The sequence below is a fragment of the Polyodon spathula genome, chromosome 22 (assembly GCF_017654505.1).
Source record: "Polyodon spathula isolate WHYD16114869_AA chromosome 22, ASM1765450v1, whole genome shotgun sequence".
In the NCBI taxonomy this organism is placed as follows: Eukaryota; Metazoa; Chordata; class Actinopteri; order Acipenseriformes; family Polyodontidae; genus Polyodon; species Polyodon spathula.
The window spans coordinates 28664807-28688650 of record NC_054555.1 but is presented as its reverse complement, the minus strand read 5'-3'; the positions used below and the strand labels follow the sequence as shown (position 1 = coordinate 28688650).

General features: G+C 41.9%; 3 protein-coding genes across 3 annotated transcripts; 1 reads left to right on the top strand and 2 right to left on the bottom strand.

Annotated features, from left to right (window-relative positions):
• Window positions 1–518: 518 nt before the first annotated feature.
• ufd1l (ubiquitin recognition factor in ER associated degradation 1) lies at window positions 519–5055 on the bottom strand. The gene is made up of 12 exons (XM_041223712.1): window positions 4919–5055; window positions 4234–4366; window positions 3841–3873; window positions 3500–3621; window positions 3239–3369; window positions 2846–2918; window positions 2581–2649; window positions 2412–2480; window positions 2147–2197; window positions 1839–1927; window positions 1498–1579; window positions 519–1139 (listed from the first exon to the last, which is right to left on the bottom strand). Exons 1-12 carry the CDS (start codon window positions 4919–4921, stop codon window positions 1065–1067), a joined length of 930 nt encoding a protein of 309 aa, XP_041079646.1. The 5' UTR covers window positions 4922–5055; the 3' UTR covers window positions 519–1064.
• A 243-nt stretch (window positions 5056–5298) lies between these two features.
• Window positions 5299–11584, top strand: cdc45 (CDC45 cell division cycle 45 homolog (S. cerevisiae)). The gene is made up of 18 exons (XM_041222789.1): window positions 5299–5456; window positions 5711–5770; window positions 6029–6121; window positions 6210–6347; window positions 6538–6693; window positions 7296–7354; window positions 7449–7497; window positions 7684–7745; window positions 7905–7955; window positions 8070–8189; window positions 8546–8677; window positions 8889–8987; window positions 9084–9245; window positions 9735–9873; window positions 10199–10282; window positions 10401–10519; window positions 10794–10870; window positions 11186–11584. The coding sequence occupies exons 1-18, from the start codon at window positions 5406–5408 to the stop codon at window positions 11248–11250; spliced, it is 1716 nt and encodes a 571-aa protein (XP_041078723.1). The 5' UTR covers window positions 5299–5405; the 3' UTR covers window positions 11251–11584.
• A 7138-nt stretch (window positions 11585–18722) lies between these two features.
• On the bottom strand, window positions 18723–20848 carry cldn5a (claudin 5a). Its single transcript, XM_041223395.1, has one exon. It carries the CDS (start codon window positions 20570–20572, stop codon window positions 19925–19927), a length of 648 nt encoding a protein of 215 aa, XP_041079329.1. The 5' UTR covers window positions 20573–20848; the 3' UTR covers window positions 18723–19924.
• Between the last annotated feature and the right edge of the window lie 2996 nt (window positions 20849–23844).

Sequence of the window (23844 nt, the reverse complement as noted above, 5' to 3'; positions counted from 1 at the left end):
TCCTGTAGTGCACATCGGATTCTGCAGGAGTGCTTTTACCTGTGCCTCACTCCAATGCCAGACTGCCGGTTTTCAAGTCAGCAGCATGTCAATATATCTCTTTTTATAGGAGAACATGGTGAAACCATAACCATAATATCTAATCAAAAAGCGAAGGTTTATATTTACTAAAACAAATACTCTGTTACTAGGTTTCAGTGTGTGCCGCGCGTCTTTGTAATTTCTGGGAAGTCGTGTTGTATTTGTTTCAGACTGATTTTATTTGATGCAGTGTTTCTTTGTAAATTAGGTTTGATACAAAACTGTCATTAAAAACAGTGAAGGCAGGTGGGGATGAACAGGCCATATTCTGAAGCAACCATTACCTTGGAATTCGTACGTGCGCACCAACACTTCTGAACGTGAAAGGCATTCATGTCTCTCTTTGTATTTTTGCAGGCATTCAACATAATATCAAAATAATAAATGGTAAATCTCATAAGGGGTGTCATGTAAAACATTCAAGTCGCACAAATGAACCGGTGCATTTTGCTCTTTATTAAAAGCAATACATACTTTTGCTTTAAACTTGTGTATAATTTAAACACACGCACCTTTCAAATGAAACTCTTCAGTATGTTTAAGAGCCTCTTTCCTTAAACTTAATAGTACAGTAAAAGGCAATTTCAAACACTATTATCAAAATACAAAAATAATGCCAAAACCATTCTCAGACATTGGTGTCACCATGTGAAAACTCCACTCCAAGCATGTGTGATTCTGTGCACTGCATTCATGAGATCAGATGCAGCAGGCTGTAAAGCTGTTTTTAACATCGCTAACAGTATATCTGAAAACGTCCGTTCGTTAAACGGTTCTGAATGCTATTTTATGCTAGACAAGACAAGACACAATGCAGCAGTAAGTTTCTCCAGAAAGGCAACGAGTTCCAGTTTGTGTTTTTTTTTTGTTTGTTTGTATTTTTAAACACAGCGTTATATCCATGTTTTATTACTAGTCAAGCAATAACTTAAATTAGCAGGAAGCCTCGAGTTACACTTTCTTCAGCACACAGCCGTCTCCGCTTAAGGGTTCCTTCCTTTCTTGCGCAGTGATTGTCCTTCCCCTGAAAAGGCGATGAACCTGCTCAGAGCATCATCCTGCAAGGAAACACAGCAGAGACGTGAACAGCAGCAACACAACCAAAACACAGTGGAGAAGTGAACAGCTGCCTTTCAACACTGGTGCTGATATATTTATGAAGGTAGTCTGGCTCTGGGGGGGGGAGGTGTAATCTGTTCCAAAGTCATAAAGCAGCATTTCTTTCAAAAAAAGATTGCAAGTTTAAACAATTCAATTCTGTTTTAATATTGAAGTCCTTATTCATTAAATGATATATATTTTCCTAAGTCTGTAAAATTGCATTTTGCTTGTTGGAATTATAGATATGCCCCCTTTTCATTCATCTGAACAATTTCATAAATGAAAATATAATAATAAAAAAAACTACAATCTTACATCATCCACTTTCTTTGGCTGTGGTCGTGAATTTCTGATGAATGTGATCCTTCCGACTTTGTACTCATAGTTAGGGATCCCTCTGGAAATGACAAAATAGCACCTCAGTTATTGCATTAGCAGATCAGCTTTGAGTGGATTAGAAAACCCATACTCATTCCAGTTATTTCCATTCTCCAGCACGCTACCAATGATGCAATCAACCACTAACACTCTGTCAGGAGTGCTCTACAGTGCAGCCATTGCCAAACCCACATTTACCCAGGACCTTCAATAGAGAAAGCACCCAACCACCAGTCACCATCACTCATTTCTTGATCAGTAAAGGAGTTTCCCCAAACCTCTTAATGTCGCTTGGGTCAATGGGCACTGGGCTGGGCTCAATTCCTTTCGTCTTCCCATCAAGTCGGTTTCCTGAGCAAGCGAATGCCTACAAAACATGCAAAGACAATACTTTCACTTTTATAGGCAATCCACTTTGTACTAGTGAACAACATTTAAATGTCTATCCTTGAGTGCCTATCTAGGATAGTATGGTACTTATGAATAAAATGCACGAGCACACAGAAGCACTCTGTTATATTCAAGTATTTGTTTGGTTTCATTGGTTATTTTTCCAGCTCACAACATGAAGTTTCAGTTCACTTACTCTGAATCCTAAATCCATCTCACCGTAGCTGCTCTGATCAGCCTCCTCTTCCTACAAAGTGAAACAACGCGGCCCGTCAGAAGCGTACATACAGAGATTTAAATGAACACATCATCACAGTGATGTTACAGTATCACTGCTGTCAAGCACTGCCGCAACATGAATATCACAAAATGCAAGTCACTGCTCTCTTATGAGGGGTATCTCACTTTTAACATTATAGTGGCTGGAGTTTAAACCTCAAAACTAAACAAGGGTTTCATACTGTGGGCTCCTCGCGCTGTTGTGGTCTTCTCTCTGGCTCTTTGTACCCCAATGGGGCATCGAAATCCACCTACAAGATGAAGAAATCATGAAAATACTACCCCTCACTAGTGAAGTGTTGGGTTTTTCCATGTATTATAGCAAGTGTATCCGACAGTGTGAAGACTCACATTCATGTCACATTCAATGATAGACACAGCCTTGTCTGGTTTTGTTTCCATCACTCGTAGTTCATAGACCTGAAATCAGAACAGAGGGTTAGTGTTATATTAGAACCAAATTGAAGGAAACTGCCACGCTAATGCACTCACATTGTATTTTCCAGTATTGAAAACACAGACCAAAACAAAAAAAAAAGAACAGATTGCATCCTCTAAATGTCTTCAATAAAACTTCATGCCCACTTTTATAAATACACTTTCATTAGCGAATTACCTTTTCATTGTAGTTGATTGCAACCACATCCCCAGTAGTTAAGCATGCAAAATTTCTCAAAGCATTTTCTAACCTGCAGGAAGGCTAGTTAAGGATAATTATACATTTACTGGACAGTATTTATTAAAAAAAAAAACATAATATGGTAGATTCATATAAACATTTTATGGGAATATGCAGGATTCCAAATAAAATGATTCATGAAGTAATGGAAATATTTCTATTTTAATGAAGTAATGCTCAGTGAATTATAAATTCCATACCTAATGCCACAATGTACAGATCTAAATTTCCCCTAACTGCACAAATGCTACCACATTAATAAGCATGCAAAGCTTGTTGCTAAACATTATGTGCATATCTGAACAGCTCTAACATTCACAGAAAGGATACACTGCTTTGGGATTGGTTATATCCAGGAAATCAGGACTCTGTGGCTGGAATTTGGAGTACGTAGCGACCATGAGATTGACACTCTCCACCTGCACCAGACCCCCCTCTTCCAACAACAAGTTCTGCATCATCTGAGAAAAAAAAAAACAGAGAAGGAAGAAAGACATGGCTTACAACAGTCAGACTGTAGACAGTCTTTTAAAACAAGCCCCCGAGTAAGCCTTTGTGCATTACTATAAGGCATATGACCTGGGAACTCACCCAGTGTGGAAGATAACAGATGCCCTCATCTGCAACAAACTCCAGCACACCACAATGTGTCATGCGATCTGAATTTTTATTTGTCAGCTTAAACAGCATTGGATATGTGATATTAAGTCGACCTAAGGGGGAAAAAAATGTAATCAGTGTTTTTATAATTAATAAATAAATAAATAAATAAATAAATAATAAAACCTGGTACAGCATGCAACATCACCAGTAGTTATTATGCATTATACAGTCATCATTCATATTTATAAAACTTGAAAATACTTTTTTTCCACCCCATTGACATGTGTAATTAATCCGAATGTAAAGGATATAAAAACTCTGGTACTTACTAAGCTGGTCCAGTGCAGATGGGGGCATTATAACTGAAATAAACAAACAACAACAACAACAAAGTGAATGCATGCGCAAAAAGATCAATTAAACTATTAATGATCTCATGCACGCTTAAAAAAATACTCAGATTAGTTACAAATGTACTATTTTGTTATTTTAGTTATGTTATTAGTATACAGGACAGGTACGCATTACAACAGTACGCTTTAAATTAGGCTTGCTAAGAAGGCTGTTTCATCACCGGTTCCTGTAGATTAATAAAGCTATTTAAGAATGGGCTAAAACCAACAGCGATGCGACAATCTGAGTAAGTCGCGGCAGGTGCAGACATGCGAGACACTAGGGGAGAGGGCACACATCCTCAAGCAAGCCGATCATCACTCCCTTACTCTTTCCTCCTTTGTCCACATCCGAGCGGTCATTGGGTCCCGCAAGCATAGACACGGAGTAGCAGCGGTACTGCGTGGAGAAGCGATTCTGGAAAGCCCGGGGAATCGGGTGGTCAAACATATTAAAGGAAAACTGGAGGAGAAAGAAACAAGTGTAAAAAAAAACTAAAGAAAACAACGACTAACCAAACACTCAATAAAGTAACCGTCCTCGATCTGTAAACAACGAGGGTGTCAAGGCAAGCGCTTTGCTTTTTTTAAAGGGCAGGCAAGTCGTAGGGGTTCTGCGGGACAAACAAAAGAGACACACTTGCGTTGTATTGACTTTGAGTTTAGAGACAGTGAAACAGCGCGTTATATTTTGAGAAAATGTTTTGTTCAGCTGCGGGATCAGCTTCCTGAGTAACTTTACCATTACAAACCCTCCTGGTACAGCGGGACTAGCTACATGGCACCGTGCAGACTGTATTATTACAAGCATTTAGATTTTATAAACAGACACTCACTGGCCCGGAGTGATTAAACACAGTCACTCTACACTGAGGTGCGGCGGCCGCTTTCACCCGCACAGCTGTTGTTATTCGTACTGTTTTGTTTTCATAGTGACGGTGCATCTTTCCAGCTCTGCTCCGGATACACTAGCACGGATTAAATTCACAGGGAGCGACTGAGCCACGCCACTTACCATACTGCCGGATCGTTTTCTGCTCAGGTCTCTGGGTTGCAATAATGTCTTGATTATCGTTATTATTCAACACTGCTCAAAACACCCACCGCACTGTCCGCTGCCATCAGCAGGAAGCAGACTGCCTCGCAGGGAAATGAGCTTTTTAGCGGCGCTGTCCAATCACAACACCGTTTGTTCCAATTCTGCCCAATCACACAATGGCGTTCACCTTTTCTAAACATTGATTGGCTCATTGCTTTGTTTTCATTTGTACTATTTTTTTTAAGCGAAAACGCTTTCTATTGGTTCAATGACAAGAAGTATTTGAAGAGAGGCTGTTGGTTATTGGCTATTGGGTTGCCTAACTAGCCAATTGAAAACAAGGGTGGCCAGAAGAATTTGGCGCCCGTGTTTGATGTCGGGAGTGTATTACGAGTTATTTTTGTTTTAAAAACGGTTATCCAGACGTATTTATTGGACGGTCTTTGCAAGAAAGAGGTTTGAAATGTTTGTGTCCGATATCCGAAAGGAGTTCTACGACGTTGTTGTAAACCAGGTAAGCGAGCAGCGAGCAGACAGAGTCTTCTAGTATTTCTTGTTCTAACAGTACGGTTGGGGCTATATATACAAGAGGCCAATGATGGTACAGTTTAATTCCCCTGTTTGGAAATGGCCGGAGTTTGTATCGCAGTCGCAAGCCTTGCTTTGCGCATGAAAGCTCTTTCCTCGGCTTCAGTCTCTTGTGTTTGTGCTCCGGGGTGCGTGACTACATCGCTTTACATTAAGTGCGTGTCACTGTGTTTGTTTCAGAGGGTTGCGCTTCTTGTTTCCGCGGATATCGATGCCCTGTGTGCCTGCAAAATACTCCAGGTAAACAAAACAAGCATACAGTGACCGGTCTTGATTTTCCCTTTTAAACCTGTCCAAAAAAATAATAATCAATGAAGACATTCTACTGTAGACATGAATTGTGCCATCGCAGATTATGTGATTCTTATGCAATCAAGGAACTAATTGAACTGTTTCACTTGATACATACATACAAACATAGGTGTAAAGTGAGTATTCCCATTGCCATTTTAACATGGTGCTCAAAGCATTGTGTAACGTGTTCCTCTCATTGGCTAGGCTCTGTTCCATTGTGACCATGTGCAATACACTCTGGTTCCTGTGACAGGCTGGCAGGAACTGGAAACTGCATTTCTAGAGCACAAGGAGCAGGTAAGGCTTGGTTATGAGCAGTCCATTTTGTTTATACAGTGTGTTGACAATAAAACTTTTTTTTTTTCTTGTTGCGTTACATTCGCAGTTCCGGTACTTCGTTCTGATTAACTGTGGCGCAAACATTGACCTGCTGGAGACCCTTCAGCCGGAGGAGGACTCTGTGTTCTTTATCTGTGACACGCACAGGCCTGTTGATGTTGTCAATGTCTACAATGATACACAGGTACCGCTGCCTGCCTCCTAAATGCCAAAGCCAGTGTTGTTACATTGGGTACTGTGTGCTTTAGATTAAGATTTGTGTTCTTTTTGTTTTTTAAATTTCACATAAACAAAGTCCTGATGGGTTCTTATGTTCATGCATAGTGTCTTTATTTTTCCCTGCAAGTTAAGCATGCTTTTGCATCTCTTCCTAGATTAAGCTGCTCATAAAGCAGGATGACGATCTCGGCATTCCTTCCTATGACGATATCTTCAGAGATGATGAAGAGGAGGATGAGAATGGGGTTGACTCTGAAAACGAGAGCGAGGATGGCTCAGAGCCCTCTGGTAAACGAAGGCGCTTTGACGAGGCGAGTTAATCCTGTATTGTGCAACCGTTTTAAATGTGCAGAAGTGTGATTGTGTTGTGAGGCGGCAGGCAGCTGTGAGTCTGTTCCAGTCTTGAGTGTCCAAGAAAATCTGAAGTTTCCCTGCCCCAGGGTGGTATTGGACTGGATATCCCATCAAGATATATTGCATTTCTATAATTATAGATAATTGAAGACAAACAATGGTACTACAATACCTTAAATCGTAGTTTAGACCTGTTGCACTTCAGAGCCTGTTTATCCATGATGATGATGTTTCTTTGTTTGTTTTATTTCTTGGCAGACACCCTTCTCCAGGGCAACTTTAAAGTTTTTACAAGGTATCATGTTGCAGATAAGAGCAGTTATAAAATCAGGGTTAAGCGTTCAAATGAGAGAATTTAAAAAAAATTAATTGTTTGAGAGCAATTACACTTAAATATTTGGTTATAAGAGTAAATTCCATTAAGAGAGTAGTAAGATGAATGGATAAGATGTCAATGCTTGAGACAAAGCTCCATGTGGTTAGGGATATTTCTCAGTTATGAAAGGCTTGATAAAATAATTCAAGGCTTAAAGGGACTGAACTTTTTCTTTTCCAATAGGGTGCTGTGGAGAGAAGGATAGAAAGACGAAGGGAAAAGCGAGAGTGGGAAGCGCGGAGGTGAGCGCACCATCTTCAGTATCTTGTCACACCGTGTGTTTGCAATGGATCGTTTGTTACGAGATCCTGTTAACCTCCCTGTTCTCTTTTTCAGAAGAGAAATCTTATTTGACTATGAGCAATATGAATACCATGGAACCTCGGTAAGTGTTAAGCATGAGCTTTCTTCACTTCTAGAACTACTTCTGCATCCTGCAATTTGGTACTTGAAGTGCCTGAGGATTGTATTAATTGAGCCTTAAATGTCAGGTTTGTTTTGTTAAACAAAAAAAACTTTTTTTTTTTTTTTTTTTTTTTTTTTAAATGTCTTCCCTCCCCCTCCCTCCTAGTCTGCACTAGTGATATTTGAGCTGGCCTGGGTTATGTCCAAGGACACCAAAGACATGCTTTGGTAAGTCGCTAAATACGGTCACAGCTCCATAAATCTGTCAAATATAATATCAGTCTGTACTTTAACACTTAAGTGTTTTTAAATTTACTTTCTTATGATTATAGTTTCAAAAATGCAGTGTCAATCTGTGCATATAAGATTTGTTCTTCTCTCTGACAGGTGGTCAATTGTTGGTTTAACAGACCAGTGGGTTCAAGATAAAATCACACAGTAAGGACATTACTTTCCCCATGTGATTCAGTGTTAAATGTCACTTCTGATTTTATAGCGCTTTCTTTTAAAAAAAAAAAAAAAAAGTAAAGACAGTTTTCTTGCATCTTGCAGCATGAAATACGTCACAGATGTGGGCACGCTGCAACGCCACGTTTCCCGACACAACCATCGCAATGAGGACGAAGAGAACTCTCTCTCCATCGACTGCATGAGAATCTCGTTTGAGTACGAGTATCCTTTCCATGGCTAGAAAGGGAGTACCCTTTCTAAAAATCTACCCAGTGAAGCAGGATAAGCTTTACAAACGTATACAGTGTTTATCCTACTCTTGTTCTCTCTGGACGCCCTGTTGGAAGCAGAGCAATTTTCGAAAAGCCGAATGCCAGATACGGCTAGCTTTTTTTCAAAGTGAGGAAAACTGCAATTTTTTTTCATGGAGATTGATCAGCTGCACCTGGTGTGGAGGTGGGGTCTCTGGAAAACCATGCCTTGTACTCGCTGTGAAGTAGTATTGCTCATTTTCAAAGTGACCCTGTGTAGCTAGCAGTAGACATTGTGCAGTTTGCATCCTTGACTGTGTCTCCCAGCCTGCACCTGGCCTTGTACCAGCACTGGTCCCTCTACGAGAGTATCTGTAACTCCTGTTACACGTCGTCACATTTTAAGCTCTGGTCTATTCATGGACAGAAGAAGCTGCAGGAGTTCCTTGCTGATATGGGGTATGTGACCTGAAAGAAATTTCTAAAGTGATTTTTATTAATGCTGAACCTGGCATTTAGGCATTGCCGTTATGTGATCTGTGCTCAACCTGTGAGCTGCTGGTATGTTGAAATGCAGGTTTTCAGTTTCTCATTGTCTAGACTGCAGTGGGTTTGTGTCTCTCATTCTTGCTGCATTCCCTTTTATTTTGTTGGCACTTCTGTTTTTCAGCCTTCCACTAAAACAAGTGAGACAGAAATTCAACTCTATGGACATCTCCATAAAGGACAATCTCCGTGAAGTCATTGAAGAATCTTCAAATAAATATGGGTACTTCGCTTTTGTATAGCAATCACATTTTTTTTTTTTTTTTGTTTTGAGCAAATTTTATAAATCTTTTTTTTCCCCTTCCTTTTTCTCTCCCAGAATGAAAGATATCCGAATACAGACGTTCAGCGTTCATTTTGGCTTTAAGAATAAATTCCTTGCCAGTGATGTGGTCCATGCTGCAGCAGCCCTTCTTGAGAACATTGAGAAGGATGAGAGTAGAACCGATAACTTTATTAATGCTTTAGACAGCCTGTCCAGGTACTCTCACACTTAACTGAAGATCTATGTCTAATTTATGGAAGTCTGCATTCTGAACTGGATTTATGGAAAACCAGATTAATTATGGCAATTAAATGAGTCTCTTAGTCTGGTAATTATTTAAAAGGGAAATTTGCACTCTTGTTTTTAAGTGCCTTGTTAAAAGAAAAGACTTTGTATTTAAATTTTTTTTTGCTTGTTCTGAATTGTTGGAACAACTTCTAAACCCATTTTGTGACTTGCGCCTCTGTTTATGGTGCCTTGAAACGGTAACCAGCGTTTCTGATGGTTATCACACACACACACACAGATTTTGCTTAGCTCTAAATAGGCTAACTAATAAACTACATATCTCTACTCTAGTAAAGTGAATTTTTACATTTCTTTTTTTTTTAATATTGTATTTGAGCAAAAGCTTAAATCTGTCCCATAATCTCTGTTCATGTTTGTAAGTTCTTCATGTAATACCCCATATATCTTGTAATGCAGAAGCAACCTGGAGAAGCTGCACCATGGGATCAAACTGGCCAAGAAAAAGCTTATTTCTGTTCAGCAGACCGTAGCCAGCTGCATCTGTACTAACCAGATCCTCTCACAGGGGCCCTTCCTCTACTGCTACCTGATGGAGGTCAGAATAGATACTTTATATTGCGAGGGTCCTGAAATTGGTCTGTGTGCATTGGGCATGGTCTTTTAATTTTGTTAATAAAGGTGCATGCAAAGTAATCCTGTCTTGTTTTAGTTGGTCACCGTCTTTGTTACTCTGTTACTCTGAAGCATTCTGATTGCATGCTGCCTCCTTTAGTGTCCGACCCTCCCGTTTATTTAATCCTCTTGTTTTGTTTTTTTTCTTTGCATCAGTTACACATTTTTTGTGTGTTTGGATCAGTTTGTGGTTTCATCACTCCTCGCCACCACTGGGTGTTAATTGATTTAATTTTTTTTCTTTGCAGGGCACTCCAGACGTGAAGCTATTTTCCAAGCCGATGTCCTTAAGTATTCTCAGTAAATACCTGCTGAAGGCATTTGTTCGTTCAGTAAGTATCCTTCCACCCAGTACAGGGGGGTGGTGGAGAGGGTCTAGAGCGCTTCCCTGCAGAAAGGACAATAAAAATGTTTGCGAGTGACGCAGTGTAATGTCTTGGTTTGTTCTAGACGAAGAACAAGCGTTGCAGGCTGCTCCCTTTGATTATGGCGGCCCCCATGGATGTGGAAAAGGGCACTGTGATCGTGCTGGGAATTCCACCAGAGGCGGAGAGCTCGGACAAAAAGAAGTGCGTGCTCTCCAACTATCTCTCTGTTAGCTGGGCTAGTCACAAATGCACATCAGCAAGGCTGAGTTGAAACATACTGTCGGTGAAGCTTTAACTGTACAACTCTGTGTGGGGTGGGGGTGACTCGTCCACAGTAAGGGGTTTTCTTACAGGAGACCCAAGTCCTCCAAGTGAAGGGCATGCGTTTCATTGTGCTCACACTGGTTCGTATTAAGTCTTTCCTTTGTTTAATCAAACATTAACGCAAGCATTTTCTTTTGTGTGTGTGTGCTAGTTTCTTTGGAAGGGCATTTGAAAAAGCAGCTGAAAGTACCAGCTCCAGGACGCTGCACGACCACTTTGACACATCTAGTAAGCGTTTTGCATTTTTATTAATTTGAAAGTTTGAAAATAACCTGCTGTTTTTAGTAGTTTTGGGAAATAGTCTGATTTTGCCACTAGGTGGCAGGATACTTCTACAAAGTCTTGACATTTTTCGCTTTTGAAGTCTACGGCATTGTATACTGTTGTGTACAGTACTTGGGGTGTTTTTGTATTTGTGTGCTTAGTGTATTCTTCAAACCGGTGTGTCTCTGAAGCATGTGGGTTTGTTTTGTTCTTTGCTTGTTTACAGTAGGATAGCATAGATGTGTGTAAGTCTTCCACGTAACTGTCATTGTGTTTCAGTTATTGAGCTGAAGACTGAAGACAGAAGCAAGTTTCTGGATGCTCTTATTACGCTCCTGTCGTGAAGGTAAACTTTACCAGAAAGATGATCTCTGAGCCACTGCCTTCCCTCAGACACTGATACTGTAGCCATACTTAGTTTAGATTGCCAGCCTTAAATGTATTTGAAGAGCTACAGTTTACAGTAAAGTTGATATCTACTAAATACTCACTTTTTTTTTTAGGTCTGAAACTTTGTGTGTCTGTCTGCTTCTTGAATGTTTTCTCCATGTAATGTGTAAAACTCATGTCTGATTTCTTTGTATTTGTCGTTTTTAATAGATTTTTATATCCTATGTAAATAATCAATTGATGTAGCAAACATCCTTGTTTACACATTTTAAATAAAATGACGTGCCATTAATTGTGTTGCTAGCCTTCAATGAAACTCAGAGTAATGTCCTTTTTACCATATTGCACACCTTCTCCTTTTGAAGTGTTTGAAACCGGAGACCCTGCCCTCAACTTTGGAAACCTTTAGCAGCAAGCATCCCGTTATCTGGGTGCTTTTGAAAAAAGAACTGCCCGAGCCTTTTTAAACTGCTCTCCTCTGCTGTAAATACGACTCTTGTTTTTATTTTTTTATCTTGTTTTCAACGAGAGGAAGAAATTAATAAGCTTTCTGTCAGTCTGTTTTTAAAAGGTTTCATACAAGACCCCCATGGAATAAACCCACAAAAGTCATCCAGTCACTGAATGCAACCCATCATTTTAAAGCTGTATTTTATAAATATACTTTTTATAGTATAACTTGAATTCTAGCTACAGCAGTAGTTTTAATTGCTGTAATGTTTAAACGAGTGAGGTCCTATTTTGAGTCAGTCATTTTATTCCCTCGAATGAATGGTTGAAGCTGCCTATTGTGCAGTGGGCTGTGCAGCTTTCCTCCCATCTGTTTTTTATACAATGAAGTTGTTCAACAAAAACAACTTTTGAAAGGTGCTGTTTTTTTTTTTTCACTTTGTAGTTAGATGTACCCCAGGGGAAGCATTTATGTTTTTTCCATTTACCTTAATACTTTTAACACCTTTTAATATATTGGGGGTGTTTCTAACCTTCAACTCACAGTGCATGGCGGACGTTCCAAAATCTATATATTTTTTTTTTTAAACACACTGGTAGGGTCCGTGAGACTAAAGGCAAACTCAATATATTTGTGTCTAGCCGACTCAAATCTCATATCTACATCAGCTATCTGTTCCCATCAAATGCAGCTTTTATAAAACAAAGAAATTACACCCCTTTCATAGTTTGATTGCTCTGACGTGTGTTGTACACTGTGTACGGAGACAAGCCCAAAGATTGCCTGTTTCTGAAGCTCTATTGTTGTACGTCAGTGATGTGATCAAGGAAACATATTTCCAAACAAAACTAGACTGTTAACAGAGAACAGCAGGGACTATATTTCCCCCCCCCCCACCATGGGCAAATTACAGCAAACTGCCTACGCTGTAGTAAATGTATTACATGGGTAATTTGCCCACAGTGGAAAGCCAGAGATCAGTAAACAAATTTGTGTGTGCATAAATTTATAACCAGAATTACAAAAATATATCTAATTATTTAAACCTCAAATCTGACAATAAAAAGCTGAAATATGATTATGTATTTATTTTCCTGTTTTCTGAAGGTACTCCAAACCTCTATCCGTCTATATAGAAACTTCACTAAAGTGTGCTGGTTCTTCATGACAATCCTTTACAGAGTGGATTCGAATGGGGAAAGGGGGGGGGGGGGTACAATAATTGCATACTTCTTGACATGGGAAGGAAAACAGCGGACAAATCAATCTGCACACACAGCCAGCGTGTTTACAAACACAGAGCTGATTGCAGGGTGGGTCTCCCTGCCCTGCCACTGTTTATTCTGTATAATTATATTTATGAATTTGGTATGGGACAAATCACTGTTTACACATGCTTAGTTTATAAGAATGTATTCTGGTGGAATTCATTGAGAACATGACTGTGCTGTGAGTAGAAGCTTAGTGACATAACATAAAAATAAAATGCTGTTGTTTCATTATTATTCTTTAAGGCAATCTCTCTTTACTGTGTTGTGCATGTGCAATTTTGCATTCTGTAAACTCTGACCCGTTTCCCCTTGGGCAGTCAGTCCTGCTCAGACACATGCAAACTTGTTTTAAGTAAAACCTTGTAAAAAGTAAAAAGCTTGTCTGGAGAGCAGCGGGGGCAGTTCTTCAGTGGCGTGGTGCTAGACTGCCTCCACGGGGGGACTTGGAGCAGTGAGCAGGGGTAGCGCGGTCCAGTGAGTCACCCAGTCCTACAGGATGGGTGGAGGAGGTCACCTTGGGACGTTCAATTACTTTAAAGGGGATTTATAAATTGTTTTGTGTTGTGTACATGAGATGGCTGTGCTTGGGTGGGTTTTCTTAGGGAGGGTAATTCATTCTTTGCTACAGTATCTCAGGGTTCAGTTCGTCAACATCAAAAGCATTGCACTCTATGAGGTTGCTTTCACAGGTATTTCTTGCTCGGCTCTCAATTAAAAACGAGTCTCTGATATGAGCGTTTTCTCTTTGGATCATGTACAGCTTTCGGCATGCTGTATGTATGTCTCTGCTTTACCTTACTTTTCTGTAACAAACCTAACCAAAGTAATAATACAAGAAGAAGCATTGCATCTGCATCTGCATGAATTAATAACTGCTGTCTCCTGCAGCAGCAGTGAATGCCTTTCCGCTGTGTGGCTCTCAGGAATGCTGAGTTCTCATTTAATAAGACATTCGCAGCTTGACTGCAGACAATCCAAGTCAGCCTCCACTGAGCCGAAATGAGCAGCCTCGCGGGCTCCGGGTCTCCAGCAGATTCGGGGAATTTGCTCCCGACCAAGACCACAATACACTAAACACACAACACTGAGGAGCTATCTTTTCAATTATTTAATCTAGTGAAGTTTACTTTTTTCACAACATTTCTAATACTGGTTCACTTAAAAAAAAAAAAAAAAAGAAATACTGCATAAGTTTTTGTTCCTGTTGTTTCGAAACTAGTAATTGCTGGCTTTCATGCCTTTACCTATTGTAAAGTGGGTATTGTAAAGTGTGTTGTAAAACTTTGCAATATTGAGGTGTGCTGTCAAACTGCAGAGCCATTGTCCGTCCACCTTCATCAAGAAATTAATAAAGAATGATTCAACTAAATTAAAAAAAGATTGTGGTAGAAAGCAGACTGGACGGACCATCTTACCAGCAATTCAGACATGCGTGCGCAACACTTGTCTCTGAACGATGATTAATGAGTGTGAGGCTCTCCCCAGGCTTGTTTGTTTTGTACTAAATACTGGAGATTCCAAGACATGTCACACCGACTTGAGCAAGATATTTAACAGACTATAGAAAGTGGCGCATAATTGTGGGTATGGGATGGCCTCATTTGTGTATCCCAAAAAAAAAAATTACCTCCTCTGCATCAATGACAGTATCATGCATAATCAGCATTATCAAGTCAAACACATGCAGGAAATACATTTTTAAAAGTGACACTGATCTGGGCAGCTCCTCTCTTATTATACCCTTTCCTGCAAGAAAAACAGAAAGGATCAACCAGAAAGCTGCAGGGCAATGCTCTGGTGATTCAGAGAAAGGAAGGGGTTGAGATGTCTGGTGTGCAGGCCAGACAGTTACCTCTAGAGCATGACAAATGACACAGGGATTTGCATAACAAAGCCCTCTGAGAAAGCCAGCGAATCCTGCTATGATAATCCTACTATAATTAAGGCTGCAGCAGATATAAGCTATGGGTTCCAGTGGCATTTTGGTAAATAAGAAATGAGGTTAAACGTCATTTAATAACTTTAGAAATCCCTACAAGGTCTGGGGGTTTCTTTTGTTTTTTGTTTTCTTCCAGGGTCAAAAACACATGCTAACAACAAGAAATGTAAATATAGGAATATTCAGGGGTTTTTTTAAACAACTTACTGTCATACATTTCTTGTTTGTAGGGTATTTTGTGCATTTGTTTTCCAGTTTCTGCTTTGCTTTGTGATTGTTTTTTTAAGCGCCGCCAATGCTGGCTCTGGTACACCAACACAAAGCATGTACCCTTTGCAGTGTTTGCAATGCCCTCACGGTGAGCAGGACCCCTCCAGTGAATGGGGATGAGAGAATAGCTATGCTCTCTGATTAGCCTTGCTCCAGACCTCCCTTCACTTGCAGAATATAGAGCAAGCCTTTCTGAAAGGTCTGTACAAGTGAAAATAAATAGATACAATAAAACCAACAGCAGAATATAAATTGTTTTCTCTGGGAAGTCTAGAATAAGACTTTGACTTCACGTCGTTGGTCACAACAGTTTTTTTTGCAATAGCAATATTTTCATTATTAGTGAGAAACAATAATGTGCTACTGTGTACTCTCCAAAACAGCCCAATCGTTTAATAATATGCTTAACCTATAGTATCACAGGTCTTTCCCATACGCAGCCTGATTTCACTTGCATGACAACACTCTGTAAACACCTGCATCCTAATTGTACTTCCTTTTCCTGTTTTACTCCTGAAACCAGACAGCCTGGTAATCCTTCCTCCTCGTTAGCTCTTCTTAAACGATTCAAGGCCATTGGATGGATTCCATGGACCACTGCGAATAACAAATAAAACACAAATATATAGAAAATGTGAGTTTAATCACAATCATTGACACATGCAACTAGCCCTCACAAGCTCAAAGGAATTGGCAGCCTGCTTGTGGTTGCATTGTTCTTTCTTTTTCTTCCATAGCCCTTGTGCTCTAAATGGGAGCAGTATGTGGATCCTCCACAGCGCCTCCAGATGGTTTGAATAGACCCAGGGAGGCTCACTGAATTTTGAATTGGGAGTGTGTGGTGGGTGGCAGGTGGTGGACAGGTCATTGCTTCACAGACCGGCAGAATTCTTGTGCGATGAGATCACGCACTGTCATCAGAGGGAAATAACTTCTCGCTCTCCATGACTCACGCTGGAGGACGCCCAGGGTCCCAAAGGTGAAAGGGTCAATGCACACTCTATGGGCAGCTCCAGCGAGCCAACCAAACCTCTTTGGGACTGCAGGGGTCAGGTTTACAGGCTTGTGCTTTTTTTTTAATTCTGTGTTTTACTAGAAATGAAAAGCAGGAGAGTGTTTCACCTGTTGCTGTGATCTACAGGCCCTTTGGAGCCTTTTTTCATGGGGTTCATTGTTAGTTTAGAATTAGAATGCCTGGCTCAGAATTGCTTTGCTGAATATCTAAGACTAAGGTATGACAAAACCCTGTATCTAGGCAACTGAAAGCCCTCCACAGTTGCCATGGGGAGAATTCCGCCAAAGTGTTTCTTTTCTCTCACAGTCAAAGCCGGGAGGGAGGGGAGGGGAGGAGGGAGGAGAGGAGGGGGGGGGGGGGCACATGGTTCACAAACGTGACACATTTATGCTAAACAGTTAAATGAAATCAATTTCTGTTGATTGTCAATATTTACTGCATTGTTTCATGCCTTTGTTTAAACCCAGGTTGTGAGGGACCCCAGCAAATACACAATACCCTGTTCAGAAGTGTCGTATGATGCAATTCCTTTGGGGTTACTTCTTGCCTTTTCACAAGTATTTTGTTTTTCAGAGAATGGGGGACATGCTCAAGGAAGGTGGAATTATTCACAGTTCCAATCTAAGTTCAACAGCCACTGCACTTCAGACACCTGCTTCATGAGCACATTCAGCACTGAGTCATTCCTACAACAGGCAACTGAGTCACGAGGGAGTGCAGAGATGCAATCAGATTCCAGGAACCCTATTCAAAAGAAGCTAGCAGGGAACTTGCTGTTACTTCAGCTGCAAAAATAATAATAATAGTGCTCCGAGCATTATTATAATAATTATAATCTTCATATTGTTCAGCCACAGCTGGTGAGATTGCAGCCTGGTGCTTTCTGTGTCTCAGCTGTTTGCTGCTAGATTGTGTAGTGTGTCTTGATGTAAGGGTGGCTCAGCCAGAGGTAAATGTTGAGGGTAACTCAGGCAGGAGGAAATCAGCAGACAACGCTATTTGAATAAAGAACACAGCTTTTTATTTGATTTTCTTGGCGCCACAATTGCAAAATTATGATTCTCTACCATGTATCTGTACTATGAAGTTACCTGGAGCATAGACTGCAGCACTCCCACCCTGAATGAGCCACAGAGCGGTATATACCTGAGTAGCCATATACAAAACATTTTGATGCTAACTTTAAAACCACAGCACTCCTTTATTTTCATATGGCTGTAACCTCCCCATAGACGGCCATTATACCCGCTCTAAAATGAGTTTTATCTCATGACCAGCAATCTGAGCCCATGCTCCTCTTCATTTAAACTTGTTCAGTTTGATCAGATGATTAGTTTCTTCATGCTTTACCATGTGTTTTCTAACTTAACAGTTTTATTTTCATTTCACAAAAACAAGTTGGAGTTTGGTGTAAAGATCTCTCTTTCAGTTCCGGAGTCGAGAGCATTGGATTATTTATTTCTTTTTTTCTGACAGGTCTCATATACATCTGGTCAGGAAAAGGAAATATCCCATATCCTGGATTAAGCGTTCTGGGCTGGGTGTGCGACTACGGAACTTTCCTGATCCGTCAGCCTGCTTTCCAACCGAGCCAGCGGGTTCAGCCAGAAGGGTGAGATTCAGAGTGGCGTGTGCAACAGGACAAAGCATTGACCAGTTACATCCCTCTCCCTGACCATGTGAGCCAGTATGATAACACTGAGAGAGAGAGAGAGAGAGAAAGGGGGGTGGAGAGAGAGAGAGAGGGAGAGGGGAGGAAGAGAGAGGGGGGAGCGAGAGAGAGGGAGAGGTTAGGGGGAGCTCTTGTCTTACTCTTTGTCTGCTTGATGACTTAGACAGTCTAAATGAATGTGGGATGAAGGGGGTTCGGGGAGGGGGGAACTTTCCAGTAAGGGAACGCATCTGTTTGTCTTCATCTTTACCATTTTCATAAATAAATGCTTACCCCTGCTGTGCCCTGCCCTCCCCTCCATCCCTCCCTCACTCCTTCACTCCCAAGGGGTTGGGAAGAAAGAAAAACTTGGTATTGTGCAGAGGATTATAGGCTAACCATACCACTGCATTGTTCTGGGGAAAAAAATACATCTTTTTACATGGTACAGTTTAGTGAGTGAAAAATAAAGCAAATTGTCAGGTGTAAAAGTCCCTGCTGGTAAATGTAAATGTTCATTTTAGGATGTTATGCACCACTTAGTTTGTCTTCCAATGGTAACAACGTTCTCGATGCTATTTACTGATCTAGAGAACAAGTCCGTGAATCATTTCAGAATGGGTGCCCTTAGGATACACGGAAGAGTGATTCAACACAATAAGACTCACACAGACTCTCAAAATAAAAGCAGCTGTTAACTATGGGAGGAAGGAACCAGAACGAAAACACGGACTCGAGCACAGTCTGAGCTTTCTTATATATCATAAGACACTTTGATATAGTGTGGGTGGCAAACCTGCACAGAGAAAAGAGATCAAAACACGTTCAATTTGAGCATCACAGTTTATTCCTCTAAACAGCAACTCAGACAGCTCTGAATGCGTCAAGCAATACATTTTTAATACAAAAATAAAAGCTTTCAGTCAAGGACACAAAAGGGAATGCGCAGCGTTTACGTGTACAGTAAAGGTCTGCACACCCCGTGAACCACCTGCTGATTCAACCATCTACCACTGGCAGCGGGGGGCTGTCTGTCTGATTAAACTGCAGTAGGGCTGCTGGATCTTAGTGGTTACATCGGAATACATCAATGCGGACAAGGCACCGTGTTGCGCGCCTCTTAGAATGTCCTCTACAGAACCGTTATTTACTACAGCAGGCACGTTTGAGTGAGATTTCCTCATAATGCGCACTGTGGGTTCATCACAAGGAGGACTGTAACCATGTGCTGTGGTTTTACAGTGAACCCTTCAAACAGTGCGCCGGTCTGCTCTTTTTAGCTAGCTGTGTGCGTGGTGGGACTGTGCCGTATTTAACATGCAGTCATATTGCAGTGGACTGGGCTATAGAGCGGTTGTTACGCACAGTCGATTTCAGTTGTACTAGGATCAATTAATACTGCAATTGGACGACTGAACACATTTCTGCTTTCAAAGTTCCTATTGAAAACACAGCAGTATTACTGCCTACATTAAATGCGTCTAAGTGCATTAGGGAATACACATAACTGAATACATCAATACAATATATCAAGTACAAATACAGTTGTATAATTATGAAAAAGAGAAAAAACAAAATCGCCATGGCTATACACATTAGTTCATAACTGAAACCCCGCAATCTTAATTGCGTGAATAAACTGGTGGTAAATACTGGTGGGTACCTTATAAACGAACAGTCTGGTTATTAAAAGCGTGTCTTTTCAATGTCAACAAAATGTCTCGAAGTCCTTGGTTTATTATAAGCCGATAAAATATTTTTCAAAGGTTTTTTTCTTCTTTTTTCCTTCTTACTCTTCTGAAAGTGTTATGTTCAGTTGCTTTGTTTTTGTATTGTTGCTTTTAAAAAGTGAAAAAATTGTGTTTGTTTTTTTGTTTTGTTTTGTTTTTTTTTCGTTGTACAAATCTTAACTTCGTCAAGTGTATTCTATGTTGAGAACAGGTAGAGAGAGCTGGAAGATTCTTCAAGTCCAGTAGGTGGTTGAGACCGTGCAGACGCCACGGGGGGATTCCAAAAGTTCAAATTAAAAAATTAAACGTAATTTTTTTTATCGTATTCCCCGTTCTGAGCCGCTCTTATTGGGGGCGCATATTTGACCGCATAAGAACTGGCCCCTCTTCGGGGACAAGAGCAACAAAGCATTCCGCCACCGACGAACAGAAGCGCAGTCGCTGCCCAGCCGATGTACAGAGCGGCTCCCATCTCTCGCTTCATCGGAGCGGGTATTTTAGGGTCGTAGAAATTCACGATGATTCTGTGGGCCATCCAGCAGAGAGGTATCAAGAGTAAAAAGCCACTGATGATGAAGATCACTCCTCCCGCGTTGACGATTCTCACCTTGGACCCTTCGCCTTGGATGCAGTTGGTGCACTGCGCCCCGGCGATCGTCACCAGCAGCCCGAAGACTCCGAGCACTGAGGAGATGATGGTGAGGGCGCGGGCTGCCTGCAGGTCCTGGGTGAGGGACAGCATGGAATCGTGCGTCTTGCACTGCATCTGCCCCGTGCTCTGGACCACGCAGGTCATCCACAGACCGTCCCAGACCGTCTGGGCCAGCACAATATTGGCGTCAATATAGGCAGTCACTTTCCACATGGGTAGCCCGCAGGCCAGCATGACCAGTAGCCAGCCAATGACGCACAGTCCCAGGCCAAAAACTTCCAAAACTGCAGAAACCATCTTCCAATAACTTTTGATATAAATATATATAATAACAAAGCAAGCTGTTTTTTTTCAGAAGTAGTGGTTCTCCCTCTTGCCTTTTCTTCTTGCCTGAAAAGTTGAGTTGCTTGTCTTAGGGGTAAATAGGGTTCCGTTTTCTCCCACTCTCACTGTCCGGGCTGTAAATTCAAACTGCAGCACCAGAGTATTTAGCCTTTTGAGAGAAAACTTCCACCAGTGAGCGAGCTGGAGGAAAAGAGCAGCGGGCCAATCGGGAGCTCGGTGCACCCCCGGTCAGCCAATAGCAAGAGAGACCCGCTAGATGAAGAGAGACAAAGGGGGGAAGACGCGGCGTTTCTTATGAAGTCAGCTCCCTTTGAATTGGGACGGGACGGGCAAAGAAATACAGCCTGCCCGGAATGTAGTCGGCTTTAGACAGCGCTCCTGGGCTGCTTCACACAACAATCAGGAATGCTTTGTGTGGCGTGGGCTTTGTGTGTGTGTGTGTGTGTGTGTGTGTGTGTGTGTGTGTGTGTGTATATATATATATATATATATATATATATATATATATATATATGTTTCTAAAAACAAGAAGCAGCTGCATGTGTATTTATTGGGGGTAAAATCCACGCAACTAAAGCAATTAAAGATCCACTTTGTGGAATATGTAGCATTAAAACACAACACTTTATTTTGAGTGGCATAAATGCGCATTTAACAATAACCCGTTTGCTGAAGTTCAGTTTAACGTCACAACACCAGCAATAGGCTACTAGACGTGCAATTGGGTGCTTGTGTGCATCCTCCAGTAGACTGCCATTGCAATTCTGTGCCAATATTCTACACGCATGTTGAGTAGATGTTTTAAAGACTTTCCTGTTGTGCAAAAAATATTTAAGACTTAAAAAAACTTGCCATATAAAACATGGTAAATGCTTAAAATGGAGCAGTTAGGTTTTCTAACTGTTTCTGTTGGAGGTTAGTGTTTGAAGCTCTGCTGTGATATTTGAAAGATAGTGCAGATTTAAGAAGCCCCATTTTTGTGAACTAGAAACACTGATTGTAATGAGATCTCACAGGTTCTTAAACTGTCCGTGTGCTGCTCTGTAGAAAGGAAGCCTCGAGACTCCTGCACCACACGAGACCCCAGCACCACACGAGACTCCTGCACCACACGAGACCCCAGCACCACTCGAGACTCCAGCACCACACGAGACCCCAGCACCACACAAGACAGCACCACACGAGACTCCAGCACCACACGAGACCCCAGCACCACACGAGACTCCTGCACCACACGAGACTAAAGCACCACACGAGACTCCAGCACCACACGAGACTAAAGCACCACACGAGACTCCAGCACCACACGAGACTCCAGCACCACACGAGACTCCAGCACCACACGAGACCCCAGCACCACACGAGACTCCAGCACCACACGAGACCCCAGCACCACACGAGACTCCAGCACCACACGAGACTCCAGCACCACACGAGACTCCAGCACCACACGAGACTCCAGCACCACACGAGACTAAAGCACCACACCAGACTAAAGCACCACACGAGACTCCAGCACCACACGAGACTCCAGCACCACACGAGACTCCAGCACCACACGAGACCCCAGCACCACACGAGACCCCAGCACCACACGAGACTCCAGCACCACACGAGACTCCTGCACCACACGAGACCCCAGCACCACACGAGACTCCTGCACCACACGAGACCCCAGCACCACACGAGACTCCAGCACCACTCGAGACTCCAGCACCACACGAGACCCCAGCACCACACGAGACTCCAGCACCACACGAGACCCCAGCACCACACGAGACTAAAGCACCACTCGAGACTCCAGCACCACACGAGACTCCAGCACCACACGAGACCCCAGCACCACACGAGACTCCAGCACCACACGAGACCCCAGCACCACTCGAGACCCCAGCACCACACGAGACTAAAGCACCACACGAGACTCCAGCACCACACGAGACTAAAGCACCACACGAGACTCCAGCATCACTCGAGACTCCAGCACCACACGAGATTAAAGCACCACGTACCTGCTCTTCTGTTGCTAAGGGGCTGATTGTGTGAACAGGGGGGAGTCATTGTCAAAGGTCATAGTTTAATCGGATCCACTGGATTATATCTTAAATAATGTAATGCTGCTTGCAGTTCTAGCTAGCTGGATTATCACTAGCTGGATTATCACTAGCTGGATTATCACAAGCTGGATTATCTGTAATTATGTGGTAAAACAAATATGAATCATTGCTGAAAATGGTGTCTTAAGTTATCCAATAATTAACTAGAAACGCAACCAAACAACCGAGAGGCCTGCGGTATGAGTCTGTATGCAGTCTATTAAAGGACTGCTTGTCTTAAAGATAGAGCACAAATCTAGCTCTGGCTGTTCTGTACCAGCCATTTCATTTGCAGGCTGGAGAGTTAGAGTCTGGGGATGTGACAGAGTTGGTTCCAGTCGGCTAGAAGTGTTTTCCTGTGAGTTCGCCCTGTACTCCTCATCACCTGTACGTCACGATTGTTCAGTAAACCCAACATGTAAACAGTGTAGTTCCGGGGCTGTTCATCACGTAGAGGTGCGCACACAGCTGGAGCTGGGCTTGCAACGCGGGCGGAATCGCTTTCCTTTCCTTTCCACCGTCATTAGGGACAAGCACAATAGCACACAACAGCAATTACAATGATAGTCAATCTCTGAAGGGCTAATGAGGTGTACTGTAATCTCCAGGAGTCGTCTGTTAACTGCTAGCAGGCCCCTGCAAGAACGTTTTAGAAGCATCAACAAACAACACCACCAAGTCAACCTTTGTCGCAAATATTTTAAAAAATTAAAAAAACAAGACAATACAAAAGTAGGAAACATCTGTCAATATTACTTTACCAGCTGCTACATGTATTGTTTCTCTCTCTTTTTTTGCAGAAGTAGAAGGATCTGCTTTGTGTAATGTTTTGGTATTCATGCCTCCAGCAGTTCAGCTTCACACTACGATTATTAGAATTGTGAAACTGAACCAGCAGCGTACAGCGCACTGGTAAAGGGGGCTGCAGAGATCAAATATGACCGCTCTGGTGAAAGCGGACTGCGGTAATGCAGCAACCAATGAATAGTTATACAGATGAGTCAATAGAGAACACATTCTCATTTACAACGACGAGCTGGCAAGATCCCCACACCACCACTGCCAACACCACGAAACACGTCGTGAAAAAAAAACACATAACCAATCACAACACTGAAAACTCAGTGC